At 25.4% G+C, this 17,924-nt stretch overlaps 1 protein-coding gene across 1 annotated transcript; it reads left to right on the plus strand.

Moving 5' to 3' along the window:
- The first annotated feature begins 10,621 nt into the window (after nt 1-10,621).
- LOC109791898 (uncharacterized) lies at nt 10,622-11,145 on the plus strand. Its single transcript, XM_020351263.3, has one exon. The coding sequence runs from the start codon at nt 10,758-10,760 to the stop codon at nt 10,959-10,961; it is 204 nt and encodes a 67-aa protein (XP_020206852.1). The 5' UTR covers nt 10,622-10,757; the 3' UTR covers nt 10,962-11,145.
- Nucleotides 11,146-17,924: the final 6,779 nt, after the last annotated feature.

A 17,924-nucleotide genomic window follows, 5' to 3' on the forward strand; every position in this document is an offset into this window, starting at 1 on the left:
ATGCAGTTGCATGTTGTAAATTAAGTTATTTTCAAGGTATTTGAGATGCATGTATGTTGTTTTGTGCATTGCATGTTAGTTATTGATCAAGTTTCAGGTGAAGTGGCCTGAAAATCGGGTTCTACATAAGTGCAAAACAAATATTGCACTAGATGCAAATGTCGAATGTGGTTTCAACCGTGTCGAATGCAAGATTGGTGGTATAGGGCATGAGAAGAGAGAATCGTCTCACGTTGAAATCATATCGAATGCCAATGGAGTGACATCAGTCATGGATCAAGTCGATACCCCTGCACGATTGAGTTTGAGCATGAACTTTTAAAATTAAATATATTACTTTCATTTATTTTAAAATTAATTTTATTTACTATTTATAAATATTAATAAAAAATTTAAAATGTATATTACAACAGTATAATATATATATATATATATATATATATATATATATATTTAAGTAAGGTATTATATATTTACATTTGTTTCAAGAGGAAAGTGTGTAATTTAACACAAAAGTAAAGGATATGAAACACTCTATGGTGTAAATAATATTTTGACAGTATTTTTAACAAAAAAAAAAATTATAGAACTTTAATAGAAAAAAAAAGGATTAAAGTATCAAGCTTTTTAATTTTTCAAAGAATTTTAATATAAGAGGAGGAGATAATAAAATATTTATTTACATAGGAAAAAAAGATAATTTACTCTTTTTTTTTCTGTTGCATAGTTTATATTATTGGGACTGTCAAAAAAACAATTTTCTATTATTGGGCCTGTCCGTTTTTGAGTTTTTATTGGACTTAGGCCGGTTTCACCTTTTTATTTTCTGTTCTTCGGCCTTGGTACCCTCGATGAATTGAACACAAAATATACTCGCTGTAAAAGAAAAATATGTAAATTTTATTTTAGAGAAAATTAAATAAAAACAAAAACAAAATTAAGTCAAGCACCAAGTAGATTAAAGGGATTATAACTTCTGTAATGAATTTTAATCCTTTCAAATTTACGTACTATATATATACATTTAATTCAATTTCTAAGATAATATTATAATTATAGCAACCATACATGGGGGAAAATGGTGTGAGGTTATTCAACTTCACTCATAGTCTTGAAATCAAAATTTACATAATTGTGTTAAATATACTGAGAAGGAGATTTGCCACATTATTAAGTTAATAAGATAAATGTTTTTCTAAAGTACTAAGGAGATTACTTTTTCTTTGTTGTTTAAGCAGTCTAAACGCATATACTTTAGGTGCCCTTTCGCTGCCACGTATAGCCACTAGAATGAAGGGACAATATGGATAAATAAGGACACATCTGGTTTATATTGAGAATTAGTTTTTTTATATTCTACAGACGTTTTAATATAAAATTTATTATTAATATTGATTTAAAAAATATATAATTATATTTAATGATTTAAAATTAATTTTATTAAAATATAAAACAGGTGGAAAGTGGAAACTGAGTTGTTATAATATTTAATAGATTAATAATGAATTAAGGTACTCGTGTGAGATATTTAAATTTGTAATAATTGTGCTTATTTCTAGTTAGAGATAAGTTCAAATCCGAAGTTATATTTAAGTATTTAAATAATTTGAGTTTGAATTTTATAAACATGATAGTAATAAAGTTAATAACACTTTTGGTTTATTATAATTTTTTATTTTAATCATTTATATTTTAAAATTACACAATTTTAGTTATTTCATTAATTGATTTTTAGTTGATCATTTATCGATAATATAAAATTATTACTGACATGGATTCATGACATGTTGCTTTGGTTGATTCATTATATAAAGACTCACAATGATTAATGAGATAACACTTTGGTAATAACATGGTAAGGAAATATAATATCTATTTAAAATATAGTAAAAAGTGGCTTAAATAGAATTAGAACACAGTGAATTTTTGGTACATGTCTAAACAGACAATAATAATATTTATGGATTTGTTTGTAATGCAAATTTGTCGACTTACTCCTAGTGTAAATACGGGTTTTGGAAAATTTATAATGCAATTATAATTATATTTAAGTTTTTTATTTATTCAAATCTTGTTTGGATATGACTGGGTTTTTACTTGGTCATTCATTAAACTATTTTGTTAGAATTTTATCCTTATATTACCATTTTAATTAATATCTTATTTATTTATTTTGTTTGTTAAAGTTGGAGGTTCTTATTGTTTTTTTTTTTTAAGCAAAAAAGATTTATTAAAAAGGAATACAAGGGGTACTCTAACCCATATACAAATACAATAGGCTAAAGAATACTTGTAGCAACTAAAAAATACGATGCCTATTTTACAGTCACAATAACAGAAGATACGACATCTAATAAGCAATTACTAAGTGATTTACCACAGATTTCACACAACGACAATGTTTGAAATACCATTGATGATGACAGTATGTGATCTCCCACAAGTGTTAGAGGTTCTTATTGTAACTTGCGAGTCTTGCATAATTTTTGTATATAAGTTCGTAGTGTAATTACACACCTCATGAAACTATAATTTGTTTATGAATCTAACCTAATGTTTATGACTTATATATATATATATATATATATATATATATATAAGGATAATATATTAATATTAATTTGTAGCACTAATTGTTAAATATATTTCATAGGTTTTTTTTTCATTATTAATGAGTATTTTTCTATCAAACACAAAATTAATCTTTCTTAAAAGTTAGATAGATATTAAATAAGTGAACATTTCTCAATTTAAGTTTTATGTAATTGTTCTGATATAAAATATGTGATAGTCATATCCAAAATGTCATAGTGAGATTATCAATAGAAAATTAATTTTCTCTTCTTAGTCTAAGTCTTTATAAAATAGTTGGGTTATATCTTTTAATCCTATTAAATTGGGCATGTCGTTATCATTTAACTTATTTATTTTATCTCTTCATAAAATCGTTTATTATGGTATAAATTATATTTTTTTAGTCTATTTAAATTAATATTTTTAATGATAAGTATATTATTTTGTAATCTTATGAGTCAAATTCATAAGTTCAAAAAAATATAAATTTATTATGAGTTGATCATTATTAAAATGATTAGTTAAGTCGATTCATCACTGTATAAGAAATAAATTGATCATGAGTCTAAAATGATACTATATTTATAAGAATTGAGATTCAAATATTAAAAACTTATTAATTAAGATAAATCTCTCATATCAAATTAAGTTAGATGTGTCACAAATGGTTAACAATGGATGATGATATTGAAATGTTAATTATCTTTAAAATAGTGACATCTATTGTGTATATGATATCCAAAATGTTGAACTACTTGATAATTAAAAAGTGTACTAAAAGAATGCAATAATCCAAGATGTATAAGTGGGTGATGGAGCCTCATAGGTCCAACGTCCAAGTATATATAAACAATCAAGTACACTATTATACTATAAGCACAAAAGGAGGCAATTTTGTTTTGGATAGTGGACAAGCTTTTTCTTTATGCTACATGTGTTCCACATCATATTTGCTGCCTTTGGCTGCTATATATATCTACTGTGGAAGTAACTGTCTTCCAGTTAACACTTTTTCACTGTTTTTCTTTTCATAAAAAGCAAGGTTAGCGTACGTCAACAATTGATTATGGGCATTATATATCATCCATCGTCCACGTTCTTTAATGGACGCATTAAGAAGCAATTCTTTTTCCAATTGCCTTATATATATATTAACTGCCAAACAAAAAGAAAAAAACACTTCCTACTTTCCGTAAAATAATAAAATAAATAAATCTTTCTATATAAAAAAAAAAAAAAAAAACAAGTAGTTCATATTTTTAAAGAGGACAGTTGTATTTTTTATTTTTTTACATTTTTTATATTTTAATTTTAAATATATATTAGTAAAAAAAAAATTAAATGGAGGTATAATCATCTTTAAAAAAAGTAAACAATATATATATATATAATTTATTACTACAAATTTTAGTTATATATAATAAAATAAAATATTATATATATATATATATATATATATAAATCTACAACCATATTAATATTATTAATTAAATTGATGTGAGAACACTAGCTGTTGTTGAGACTAGACTAAAAGCAGAAGTCTTCGTAATTAATACAGAAAACACTTTGTCCCACTGTAATGAAGCGAAAGTCTTGGTAATTAATAAAGAAAAGACTATGTTCAACTGTAATAGAGAAGAATAGGGCATGAATGCATTATATCAACCCAGCTAGCTAGTGGAACTAGTTAATAAATGGTATCCAAACATAAAAATAGGTGTCTGGAGTCTCTCTTCAAATGTGAAAAATCGTCAAGAATCGTGTTACATTCGAAACTCTTCTTTAACTGCTTATTCCATACCATACTCTCTATAGTTTAATGCTATTGGTTTCTTGTGATCGTAAACCAATCATACTTACTCGTAGAAAAATAGTTATTTTGTGTCTTTATATATTTAATTTTAAAAAATTGAATTTTTTTTAAACCTATAAATAATAGTGCCAAATACAAAAATAAAAATTTATTTTTAAATTTATTTTAAAAAAATAAGTTTTATTAAATTTAAGGATAATAATGTCAAATATAAAAATGGAAATCTAATGAGTGATTACCAAAATCTATTCTCTTTATAATAGGTATGGATAAGTTTATAATTTTTTTTTAGGTTCGTTCCTGATCTCCTCGCTACGTTGGAGGCACCTCAAAGGGTGAGATAGCTGGCCCCAAGATTTAACGCGACTGCATACACAAGACAAGATTCGAACCTCTGACCTTGCTTAAGCGTGGATCAACCCCTACCGCTGAACCACACGCTTGGGGTTGGATAAGTTTATAATTTATAATTATTTTCTTATCTCTATAAATTTTTTGAACTTTATATTTAGTTTGTATAATTTAAAAATATATTAGTTTTTATAATAATAAATGACAGAGACTAAAAGAAAATAAAAATTCTATGTATAAAAGCTAAAATATAACATTTAAAATATAAAATTTATAAAACTATATAAAAAAATAATTAAACTTAAATTTATTCATAATTTTTTAATAATATTTTAAGTTTTTATGAAAGTTATTTTTTAATGTGATGTTTAAATACTTTTTTTTAGGGGAGTGATGTTTAAATACTTAAGAATATAAAGTTGGAAATATTCTGATTTTTGTTTGACGTACAGTAATGTCAAAAGTTTAATTTGAAACCAATTTTTCATATAAACAATTTTGAGGAATGATACTAACATTTTCTTTATCATAGTTTCGGAAATCACAAATGAACTTATCTTAACAATAATTTGATAAATGAACAAAATGTTTTATCAAATACAAACGTACTTCACGAAGTTATATTAGATCTTATACTTTATAAATTATTAGTTTTTTTGCAATTTCTTTTACCACAAATACTTTAATGAAGTTCGTCATATCACACCTTTTTTTAATAATTAATATTACAATATATTCTAATGAGATTTCTCCGTTAATATTACACTGCTATTTTTTATCACACTATTTTTGGTTTTTAATAACTTTTTTAAAATAAAAAATAAATAAAAATCAAATTTAACTTAAAAAAACTAAGATTATAATTATACTACAAAAAATACTACATACAATGATATACAAAAAATGTTACTTTAGATATAATTATACACAATTTTAATATTATTTAAATAATATTTAATAACATATATTACGTATTACTATAATTTATATTTATAATTTTTAGTAATATATTAACATATATTATATCTATATTATAAATAAAAATAATTATTAATAATAAATATTATATCACTATAAAATATGTGATAAAAATAATAATTAAGTATTACAAACATACTTGACACCACATCCATCAAATCAACAAAACCACGTCCAACACAAAAGAATATAAATTATATTTTATTGTTTCTCTACGAAAGTTATTTGACTTTGATTTAAACATACATTACTTAAGATATATTTTTATCTACAATCATATTTAAAAAATGTCATTTTTTATTTATCAACTAATTTAATAATTAATTATGATTTTAATCTAATAAATAAATTTTTATATATTGAACACAAATTATTATTTAATAAGAGAGTATTTTTAGAATTTTTGTAAATAAGAAAGATTGAAAATAATTTTTAACTTCTTATCTAATTCAGATTTTTAATTATAATTATTTATATATTTAATTTTAATATTTTAAAATAAAAATTTTAAAATATAAATAATCTTATACTATAATATAAATTATTTATTATAAATTTTAAGTATAATTTATATATTCAAATATGATATTTATTTGTAGATATTATTCATTTTATATAAAATTTGACTATATATAATAAACATTTAACTTATACATAGGTAAAATACTAGTTAGTTTAATAATTTTTAGTTTTCAATTAATCAGTTTATTATTTTTTTTACAGCATCAATATACTGTTTTTATCATATATGAGTTAAATTGGGATACATTTTTTCATAGTATCATCTATTACATGTATATTTTTTTTATTTAGTTTAAGTATATACAGCACAAGGCTTGCCACGTGGTTTTAAAAAAATATGTTATTCTCTTATAAGAATTGGCGAATGTCATCGAGATTTTATTCACATGGTGTTAGCCAATTACTTCTGCAATTTTAGAGTCAAAACAAAGAAAAAAAAAGTGGCACGATCTAATTTTTCCTTTTCTGGAAGATTTTATTTGCGTGTTCTATTTTAGATAGAGTGATATTTTATTGCTTTTCTCATTATAAACATACGTCAAAATATATTGAGTAGTTTAATGCTAAACGTTTGGCCGTTGAAAACTTTTTCTACACGAGTTCAACACTACCAAAAAATAATAAATTATAAGAACATTCATATGGATTTTGAAAGAAAATTTATCCGTATTCACTTTTTTTTGTGCGTTCTAAAAAATCTAAGAAAAATACTTATAAAAAGTTTATTGTATGTTCAAATCTGTATACGATATCTTAGATGAGAGATTCGGATTAACTTTTTTTTCTTCTATTTATAATTTCCCGTTTTATTACTTCATTTAAATCATCTCATGGATACTTTAAAATACATAGTTATGTAGTTGTACAACGAGTACATAAATGTATAAATAAATATTGATGAAATATTATAAAAACTTTAAAACAAATATAATAATATAAAAATGCAAGAATGTTATAAAAAATCAAGTGTTTAATTTTTTTTTTATTTACTTCTTATCATCATTTTAATCTACGAGTAAAAAAATATTTGGCTGAAATCAAATTAAATTCTATTTAAATTAATTTATACCTAAAAAAATCAAAAAATCAAATTAAAAAAATAACTAATACATAAACATATCAATAAATTGTGAAAATAATACAAAATAATTATTATATAGGAAATACTTCAGTAAGTTTGTCTCTTTGATCCTCCTTCTTGTAAGTTCTCATTTTCTTGTTTAATCTTGAGGCATACCTTTCAAAAAGAAAAAGGATTAGCTGCAATAAGATATTCTCACAGTCTTCAACTTCAGACAATCAACACAATTAATATTGTTATATATCATTCAAAGATTTTAAACATCGATATAAGCAATGGAGTGAAAATAAAAAATTAGTACAAAAATAATTGTAGCCTTTACTATTTTTCATTCTAATTAAACCTGGTTGCAGAATCATTGATATATTGAATATTTAGTTGCCTATGTTAATGATATCTAACTTTTAATTAATTGGTGGATGGAATATATTCAGTTTCAAAAACTGATTCAATAAACGACAATAACTATTACTTTTGTAATTTAGTTCATTCAATCCATTTTTGTAATCAACTTACATGTGATCATTTTTTTTTCTATTTTTAAATTTATTTACCTTCCAACCAAAAATGTCCATGGGAAAATTATGAATTTAAAAATCTTAATTAAAATAATGAATACAAATATCAATTGACTAATATAATTATAAATTTCACATATAATTAATTTATATAGATAGTTGTTATTTAAGTACAACTATTTAATTAACTAAGTCCTTGAATATTCAAACACCAAAAGTTTTTCCTTCAAAAGATAGATCATATTTAATTTTTTCAATTACTCATTTCAAATATCTTCATTTTTCTCTTTTAAATTATTATTCTTTTTTTTTTCTTTTCCAAATTTTTTTCCTATCTCTTCCTCCCAAAATTTACATTCTCTTATTATAAGAAAAGAAAGAAAGAAAAAATTGAAATTTTTTCTCTCTGAAATAACATATTTGAAATAATTTTACTGTTGATATTTATTTATATAAAAGAAGAAGTAATCATGATTTTACAAAATACATAGAGATGATTTGTAAATCTTAAAATTTATGGTTCTTATTTTTAATCATGGCTATATATATTAGGGAGAGAAAAGATGCTTCTTACTCATGATTAACAATTCATGTTAATAGAATAGTGAACAGTTATTATGTATTAAAAGACTTTTATAACCTTTTATAATCTTTATATAACAATTTCTTATTTTTATTTAAAAGATTAAAATCATCCTAAATAAAGTGAACACGAAAAGAATAATTTTATTTATAAGTATAAATAATTAATTTTAATTTTCATAAAATAAATTTATGTGAACGGTGACTATATTATTATTATTTTTAATATTATTGTGATGTATAATTCATTTTTTAAAATTATTTAATTATTTTTCATATTTTAATTTTATTTTAAATCAAAATTTAATTTGTAATTATGATAATTTTAAAATGAGATAACATTTTATAAATGTTTATTTAATGACACATTAAAACACCTTAAACTTGAATTTAAACATTTATAACTTAAGTTCTTCTTGAGTTTATTAAATTATGTGGGTGACCCATTCAATGTACGAATTATTTTATTTTTCAATTCGTTAAAATTTTAATATATAATTTTATTACTTTTTTTTTATATAATTTTAAACAACCTGTGAATTTAGTATATAAAAAAAACCAAGTAGCCCGTGAATAGAAATTATAATAAGGTGAATTTTCAAAAATTTTAATTATTATACATAAATAGCATTAATGGGTGACTTGTATTTTCTTATAAATTAATTCGTATCAATTTTTTCGTTTACCTGGTATGTATAACTTTTTCCAGTAATCATTCAATTGCACATTTACCTCGTTAAGATGAGACATGAAACATTTAATCCAATAGTTATTGGATTTTATATTTAAATTAATGAATAATTATAAAAAATTTATATGTTTAATTTAAATTAATAAAATAAAATATTAGAGTATCTACAATTGAGAGTTGTTTATAAGCAACTCCCAACCATTTTAAATGAATCTCACTGTGCCACGTTACTTATAAGCAATTCATATTATATTTTTATAATTTTTGCTCCAATGAAAATTGCTTATAAGCATCTCTACTTTTTTTACAACTCACACTACACTTTATGATAACTCAACCAATCACACTTTTCCATTTCAATTTTCAGATTGCTAAACATTGTTCCTTGGAGAAGCAACGGAACTAAAAAATTTAGAACTTGGCTTGTCACGTAGGATAACTCCAATGAGAATTTCTTATAAGCATTATTGCTTATTTTTAAGATACGCAACAAGCACCCTCATTGATTTATTATTTTTTAAATTTATAAATTTGATTTATGCGCTAAAAAATTTATATTAAATAATTGGATCATTAAAATTTGATATAAAATATAAATTATTGAACAGAGTAAGTTTAAGTAAACTATTATATAAAAGAGTGAGAGATTGTGAAATGAGTTTCAGAATAGTGGATTTGAGTCTAACTCAACCCTACAAAATCAATTTATAAGGTGAAGATTATTCTCCACTTATATATTCTTTAATTGTCTTGTCTTTAATCAATGTGAGCCTTGAGTTTTTTCTAATACACTTTCTCACGTTGGGCTTGATACGTGAATAAATGGTGGGTGACCCTTTTAAATGATATAAAATAGGCAGTTCATTTTAAGGGCTTAAGATAGACCTAATGTCATCTTAAAAAATATGAAAAAAGTATGCAATCATACCTTAGAAATTAAAATTTACCATGAGCAATAAAAAATATTATTGGGTCAAGTTTGTCTTTTTATATAATAAATATGAAATGTGTGTGTATATGCGGTCATGGACTAGAAAACATATAAATATTAACGTTACTATTGTGAAAAAACTGATATTTAGTATGGTGTTGTGTGATACTTTCCAAGAAAAATTGATATTTACTAAACCTTCTATATAAGTGTACTTGTGTGTTTTTAATATGATAATTTAAGCAAGAAAATAAATTGATATATATATATATAAGATTTCAAATAAATTATTTATCCAATCAAATTTTAAACGGTGATATAATATATATATTTAAAAACTTTTTACATAATTAATTAATAAAAATTATGATTTGTATGATTTTTTTTAAATAAATATTGTATAAGTGAATAAACTTACAATTTTTTATTTTATAATTTTTAGTGGATTATAATTGGACGAATGTTGAAGGATGATTTGGGATTATAGTATTATACGATCAGCCGTTAAAAGTAATGCATGATTGCATCGGGTGTTAAAGAAGGCATGGACCTTGTTGATTTTACAATAGTAGCCTCAAGCCAACAACCTTAGCCGGTTCTCTATAAATACGACCGACCCAGCTGCAGGATGCCACGCCCTTAGGCCTTGAATTATAGAAATTGGAGATTTGGACGTTGTGTTGTGTTGTGTTGTGTGTTGCATTAGCAGGAGAAAAATGTGGTTCATGTACGTGTGCGACGAGGAAGAGAAGGAACTGGGAAGGCAACAAGCCCCAGGGTCGTGTCCCCACTGCGGAGCCAAAGTCGAAGCCATGGACGTTGAGATCCAGTCCAAGCTCTGCTTCTTGCCCCTCTGCTTCAAGATCAAGAGAAAGTACTTCTGTACCCACTGTGCTAGGCGTTTGGAGTTGTATTACTGACTCCATGCCAATTCCTCTTCATCTCCTTTCTCAATTACAACAATAACTCCCTGTAAATAACCAATATTTATATATAAGTCTAGTTAGTCCACTTTTTTTTATTTTTCTTTTTCAGGATTTGGCTCCTACTTGAGTTCCTATGTCATTCAATTAATTGGAGATGAAATGCACTGGATTTTCCTTATTCTTTTCTTTCTCTATTGGGCTAAAGGAATTACTGTTGCCGTTGCCGTTGCCGGTTTAACTAGTTTTCGCATCAGAATCAAACACGGATTCTTTGTTACTAATATGTCACCCATTTCTAATGTTTCAACTTTTTCGCGTTTCATGAAATGTATGGGCGTGTTTCGTGAAAGATTGAAACTTTGCTTATGACACATTAGGAGACACAGAACTTTGTTAAAAAGATTCAATTTTTATGAGTTTTATTTATAAATAAAAAAAAATGAATATCCCTTGAAGGCTTGAATCATGCAGAGTTTGAAGGATTGGAGTGTTGATGATGGGTTGTGTTTTCTTTTTAAAAAAATAAAAAATATGATTTGTTTGTTTTTGGTTCTTATGGGTGGGTTCAGGGCAGTCTGTGGATCCGTCAATGAAAACCATTGGCCCCAGTTGGCACTTTGGAGATGGCGTTTTGTCTGAAGCTTGAATTATGGTTCAGCTTGAAACCAAATCTCTGAGTTGCTGATTCAGAAAGACTGAGTGGATAAGTATCCACCATGTTCAAGGCATAGTGCCTCCCCTGGTTTTCCCTTCTTTATTTAACGTTTTTCTCTGTCTTACTTTTTTTCTTTCTGTCGTTTTTAGTTTATTTTCTGATGAATCAATCCTTCTGAAAGCGACTCCTACATAAATTGTTCATCGGTAGGTCCGAATTCAGCCTTCAAAAACTTAATTTTATAATATAATGTTAAAAATAAAATGCGTTATAAATTAAAAAAAGGACTTTAGGGGTGGGTGGGGGGATTGTACCACTACAAGCCATTTTCGGAAATCAGAACTGTCTCTTGTGAAGTCTTTTGAATAAGCTATAGGGCTTTGGACACAAATGGCACGACCATTGATTGATTTTCGAGATTTTGGTTTGGAGAATGATATGTCCAAGTTCTATTCCGGTTACCTGTTCTCACTTTGTTCCCATCGCACGCTGCCTTTTTCCACCTAAGCACGATTCATATATTAAAATGAATACAAGTTTGATAAGTAATTAAGAATAATACACGTTATTGTCATTGAGTCCCTAATTTTTTAAAGAAATATTTTATGTGCGATTCTAAGTGTTTGTGTAGTATTTTTATTTTAATAGTTTCAAAGTTTTTTTTTTATTTATAATTTTAATCTATTAAATATTGTAGGTCTACAATTTTTTTCCAAAAGTTTTAATAATGTGAATTAAGTCTTCAAAATATTTTACAAATTTTACAAACATTTAATTAGATGACAATATGGCTTGATTACATTTTTGTTACTTTAGTATCGCATATTTACAACGGAATAAAACTATAAAAAAAATGATTATGGCATGTTCATATATGCGTCAAGCAAATAATAAATGTTATAGTATCGGGTAAAATGGGCATACAAATTTAGAATTATGAAAGTTTAATTGTATTTTTACTCTTTAATGTATTATAATTGAAAAATATCATTGATGTTTAGTTCAGTTTATTGAGTCAAATATGCGAATTATGCATAAAAAAAAAAAAAAAAGATTAGGAGGGTAGAATTCATTAAAAGTGACTATTAAGATTTTTTAATAAAAATTAATCATCAATAAAATTAATAAATATTTTGTATCAATAATATAATTAAAAAATACAATAATTGTTATAAATCCTTTGAATATTGAATTCAATTTCCATGAATCAAAAAATACTAATTGCAAAGTTTTAATTTTTAAAATTTTTATTATGCAATAAGATCTATTTCAATATATTTTAAAATCTCATATCACTTATAAAGGAGACTAAGAATAGTTAATATACATTATTTATTAAATGTATCTTTACAAATAAAATCATAATAGTTCAACAAACATTAAAATCAACCATACATGTGATTTATTAACAGTGTCATAATAAGATCTTTAAGTTCGATTTATAATTAGGTCATTTTACTAAGATTTTATCTAATATTTAACAGAATTAGCTTACAGTAGCATGACATCGTAGTAAGTAAATACAGTATTTTAAGAATATTACATTAATTGTCTAGTTGATGATACCTATGAATAAAAAAAACTATTATTTTTATAACCCCATAATAATAAAATAAACGGTTTTTATTTTGAGTGAATTAATAACTTAAAAATTAAATAGAATTAAGATCAAGGACCTGACTATAAATTAAATTAGCAGGAGAAAAATTTCTCCGAAAATAGTTGAGAACAGTTTTATGTAAATATATTCTTAAGAAGGTTTATAGAGAGAGAGTAAAAGGGTAGCGAAAATATGCATAGTAATGTGTGGTGCAGGGGAGGAAGGAGAGAAGAAGGGAAAGTGAGAAGTGAGAAAGGAGGATAAGGGAAAAAGACAAAGGAGAATAGGTTGGTTGCCAGATATGCAGTTTTGTCGTCTCATGTAATTTTGATTTTGATTTTGCAAAAATCCCTGTATGACCTCAAAACTCGTTAAAATGGTGAATATTATGTGGCAGCATGTGGTGTTAGTGTTACTGTGGGTGACAATTATAATAGCCAAGTAGCGGTTTGTTTTGGCTTCTGGCTTGTGTGTTATTTTACTGATTCACTTTTATAGATACAGTGATGTATGAAGAGAAAGGGTTGCAGAAAGTGCGGCAGTAACACATGCATCTGTACTTACGTCGCAGCTGATTAGTCCCTCTCCTCTTACTCGCCACGCACGCGCCTCTCCTTCCTCATGCTGCAATTTAACTAACCCATTTTAACTATTTTGTTTTTTGCTCATTTAAATATTATATGTATATTATTTCCAATGATATACTTTTAAACAATCTAAATTTTATATTTATTTATTGTAAATTTTTATTATTTCATATAAAATATTATATGTTAAAAATGTAGAAATTTATTTTTAATAATTTTTACTATAACACTACTTGTTGAACCATACTTTATGTTAAAAGATCCAAGATAAGATAGGAAAGTACTAAAATTTGTTGTTTCTTCCTTTTAGGTTCTAGCTAATCATAGAGTCATGATGTCAAGAGACTTAACATTTCTTCAATCTTGGGAGCTCATTTTCTTTTTTTCATCTTAGAGTTTGTCTTTTTCTTCTCTTAGATTTTTTTTAGAGTCTTAGAGTTATGATTCTTGTAGCGGGTGGTGATTCAAAGCTACTTGGAGTTGGGAATCCCATGGTGTAGGTGTGAAGCTTGTGTTGTTGGAGTTCAGAGTTCATTTCTTCTTCTTTTCTCTTGCCTTAGAGTTATAACTCAACTCCTGATTATTCTATGTTGTGTATGTTGCTTGAAAATTTTCATTTTCGTGGCTAAGAAGTTTTGAGATGGAAGATTTGACAATTTGGGGTTTTTTTTGTGTTCTTGGTGAAAGATTGAGAATTTGATAATTTATTTGATGTGTTGTTGGTGCATGTTTCTTTTCCTTTGATTTCTAAGTTGCATGGTGTTATAATTGCAAGATTTTGAGGTTGCATGCATGTATTATTGCATAAGTTGAGAGGATTTTAGAGATTGGGCGGTGTTCATACCTATTGGGATATTCTTCAACTGTGTAAAAGTTTTTGGGTTTCAGGTTAAATATGAGTTTTCACGCATAGCGTGAGAACTAGTATGTACCTATGGGAAGCTAAGATTAAGCATGAGTTTTCACGCTTAACATGAGGATTGGATGTGCCTTTTTATAAGGTTGAGGTTACGCGTGAGGACTTAGGTGTGCCTCTAAGAGGTTGAGGCTAAGCGTGAGTTTCACACTCAACATAGGAAATTTCAAAATTCTTATACGACTCTAGAAGCCTAACGCTTGATGTGAAATTTCAAACTCGGTGTGGGAACCTAGTCAAATAATTTTCTTCTTTAATTAAGTTGGCTGCTTACTTAATGAATAAGTTATATGGATGATGTTGTATGATAGTGAAATTTATATGTTGAACGTTGATATGTTGTATGTTGATGATTGTGTTGTGAGTTTTTAGTTGAAAGTTGAGTTGAATTGTAGGTCGTGTGGTTATTTAGTTGTGTTGAATATGTTATATGCATGATATTGCTTTATCATTGAGATGATGAAAACATGCTAATGCATGACATTGTTGTGATGTTGAGATGATGAATGTTGAGAATGTTTTATACATTTAGACATGGTGTTATTGAATCGTGATGGCTAACTTAGGATTATAGGAGAAATTATTTTTAAAGTTTCATATCTTATTGTATGGATATTGTGTTGTGTTGCTCCAAGAGGTTAGTTTATTGGAAAAATCCCTTATTGAAAAGTTGACCCATGCAGAGGACAATTGAGTCTCCTTTAGGATCTTAGTTGGTATCATGTGTGCACAAGGTCGAGGCACACATGTATAAAGTGATCACAATAAAAGGACAAGATCGAGTTATACTGATTACAAGTGACTAATCAAGTAAAGTGCAAAGTCGAAAGCTTAGTTCCTAATTGAGTATCAAGTTTAGCTTACCCTTGTTTGTTTTCACGTGGATAGACTTTGATGATTATACTTAATATGATAGCAGAGTAAGAATAGTTTTTTGGGAGAGTTGTTTTGGAGGCTAGTTTGATATTAGTGATGTTGATGTTTTGTGCTACCTTGGAGTAGTTAGTTGGTAGTAGAAGTTGTCTGGCGGGCAATATATGTTGTATAGTTTACTTATACTAAATTACTAGATCTATATTGCCTATATATGTCTAGTTGTTTTACCTTTGTATACATGATATATAATACACATTCACGTATTTGTAGATATACAATTCTAAGTTGTTAGTTATGTTTTCTCTGCTAGTTGTTTGTCGTTAAGTGTATGGGCTATGCGAGTTGTTACATTTATTGTAATATGTTAAAAACAATTGGAAAATGTATTATATTATTATATATTTAAAATTTTAAAAAATGCATAACTATATAAATATGATGAGAAATATTTGACAATATATCAACCCCTATATATTAAACACCAATATCTATCTTATGTAAAAATGTTTTTAGGGACTTTTCTTTAATAAGATGGTTTTTAGATTTTTTTTAACTTCGTATTTAATTATATTTTTATTTATTATAATTATTTATAAAAAATTATTAATAAATAAAAATAATATTATGCTACAATATAAATTATTTATTATAAAATAAAATATAATTTATATGTTACTATCAAAAAATTTAATTTATATATTTAAAAAAATTTATTTGTATAAAATTTAAATTTAATTTACATATTTAAGCACAATATTTTTTAATTATTTTAATTTCTTTTAAATTTTAGTTATATAATTAATATTTAATTTATGTATTATACATGTTAAAATGTTAATTAAAACTAATTTGTATTTGTTGTATGACTATTCTTTTAAAAATTAACTTACCAATGCATGTTTTATTATTGTTGCACTACGATAATTATGTTTATATGAAAATATGACAGGATAAGACTTGAGACAATATTTTATTTTGTGTAACCATATTGATAGATGACTTGCTATTATTTTGTTGAATTATTCTAATATAAATAATTGGTGTAATTACTGTTTAACCAATAACTTATGATTTTTATTTTCAGTATTATATTATTGCTAACATTTATATATTTGTATATTATTATTTTATTTATTTATTTGTTTTACACATATAATTATAATTATATTTTTCTAATTGTTACGGTGAACATTTATAGTGGGATGACCTATCAAAAAGTTAAAAAAGTTGAACATTGCTATTTCTCTTTCATCAGTTCAGTTCAGTTGGTTCAAATCAAATCAAATCTCCTAGTAAGATAAAAAAGAAATATTAAAAAAAAGTGCATAAGATTTGAAGGAATATCCGAATGTGTCTGTGTGTGAAAGTTGCTTTCACCAATATGACAAGGCGTTACAGTTGGCATCACATTGAGATTTGGTCTGTCCATCGTAAGATTAAGATAGTTTGGTTACTATTCACTGCTACTCAAACAACACACTTTTAATTTTGTTATGCCTTTTATCATTGGTTTTCCCATTTATGAAAATGCCGTGAAAATGTGGCGCTGATGGAAAATGACCCAATAACATATTCATGTGATATCATCCTAGTTAGTTTCAAATCAAACTCATTTGACCTCATTCAAAATAAATCAATATTTTTAATTTAGATTATAAACTTTTTAGTCCAATTCAGACTCATGCATTTTATGTGATCTCATTAAATCATTATAGGGTGATATGCGTTTGTGATTCTTTCTCCCAAACATGTGCATATAGTTCCCAAGAGAAAGAAACGAAATATCACTACTGGTACATCTTATATTGAAATTGAATATAATTTTAAAGAATAAAAATAATCTGGAAGGAAACCCTTAACCGCTCTTTGAACTCAATAAAATTTAATACTAGTATTACGAAGGGAAAAAAAATAAGAATAAGTGCATATTTACTTTAAATTATTCATATTAAAAATCTAATTATAAATAATTTATATATAAAAATAAGTTAATTTAATCAAGCATTAATTGCTCGTCAAACTATAAGCATGTATTCAAAATTATATTATTCGTGTATTCATAGATACGTCAAATTAGTTCCCCAAAAATTGTAAGGATTTGATGGTTATCTAACAAAAATTTACTCTTAATATAACTTTTAAGATAAATTAATAAAAGTCAATAAATTTGATATAAATAATTATTTATGATCGAATAACTATATAAAATTGTTTCATACTTTTTTTTCAAATATATAAATGGCATCAAATCAAATTAGCGAATGACAAATTTGGGCCAAAGTACGAATTGAGCCCACATTAAAGCGTGAGCAATCTCCGTTGT

Source organism: Cajanus cajan, chromosome 5 (assembly GCF_000230855.2).
Source record: "Cajanus cajan strain Asha chromosome 5, NIPB_CcT2T_4, whole genome shotgun sequence".
In the NCBI taxonomy this organism is placed as follows: domain Eukaryota; kingdom Viridiplantae; phylum Streptophyta; class Magnoliopsida; order Fabales; family Fabaceae; genus Cajanus; species Cajanus cajan.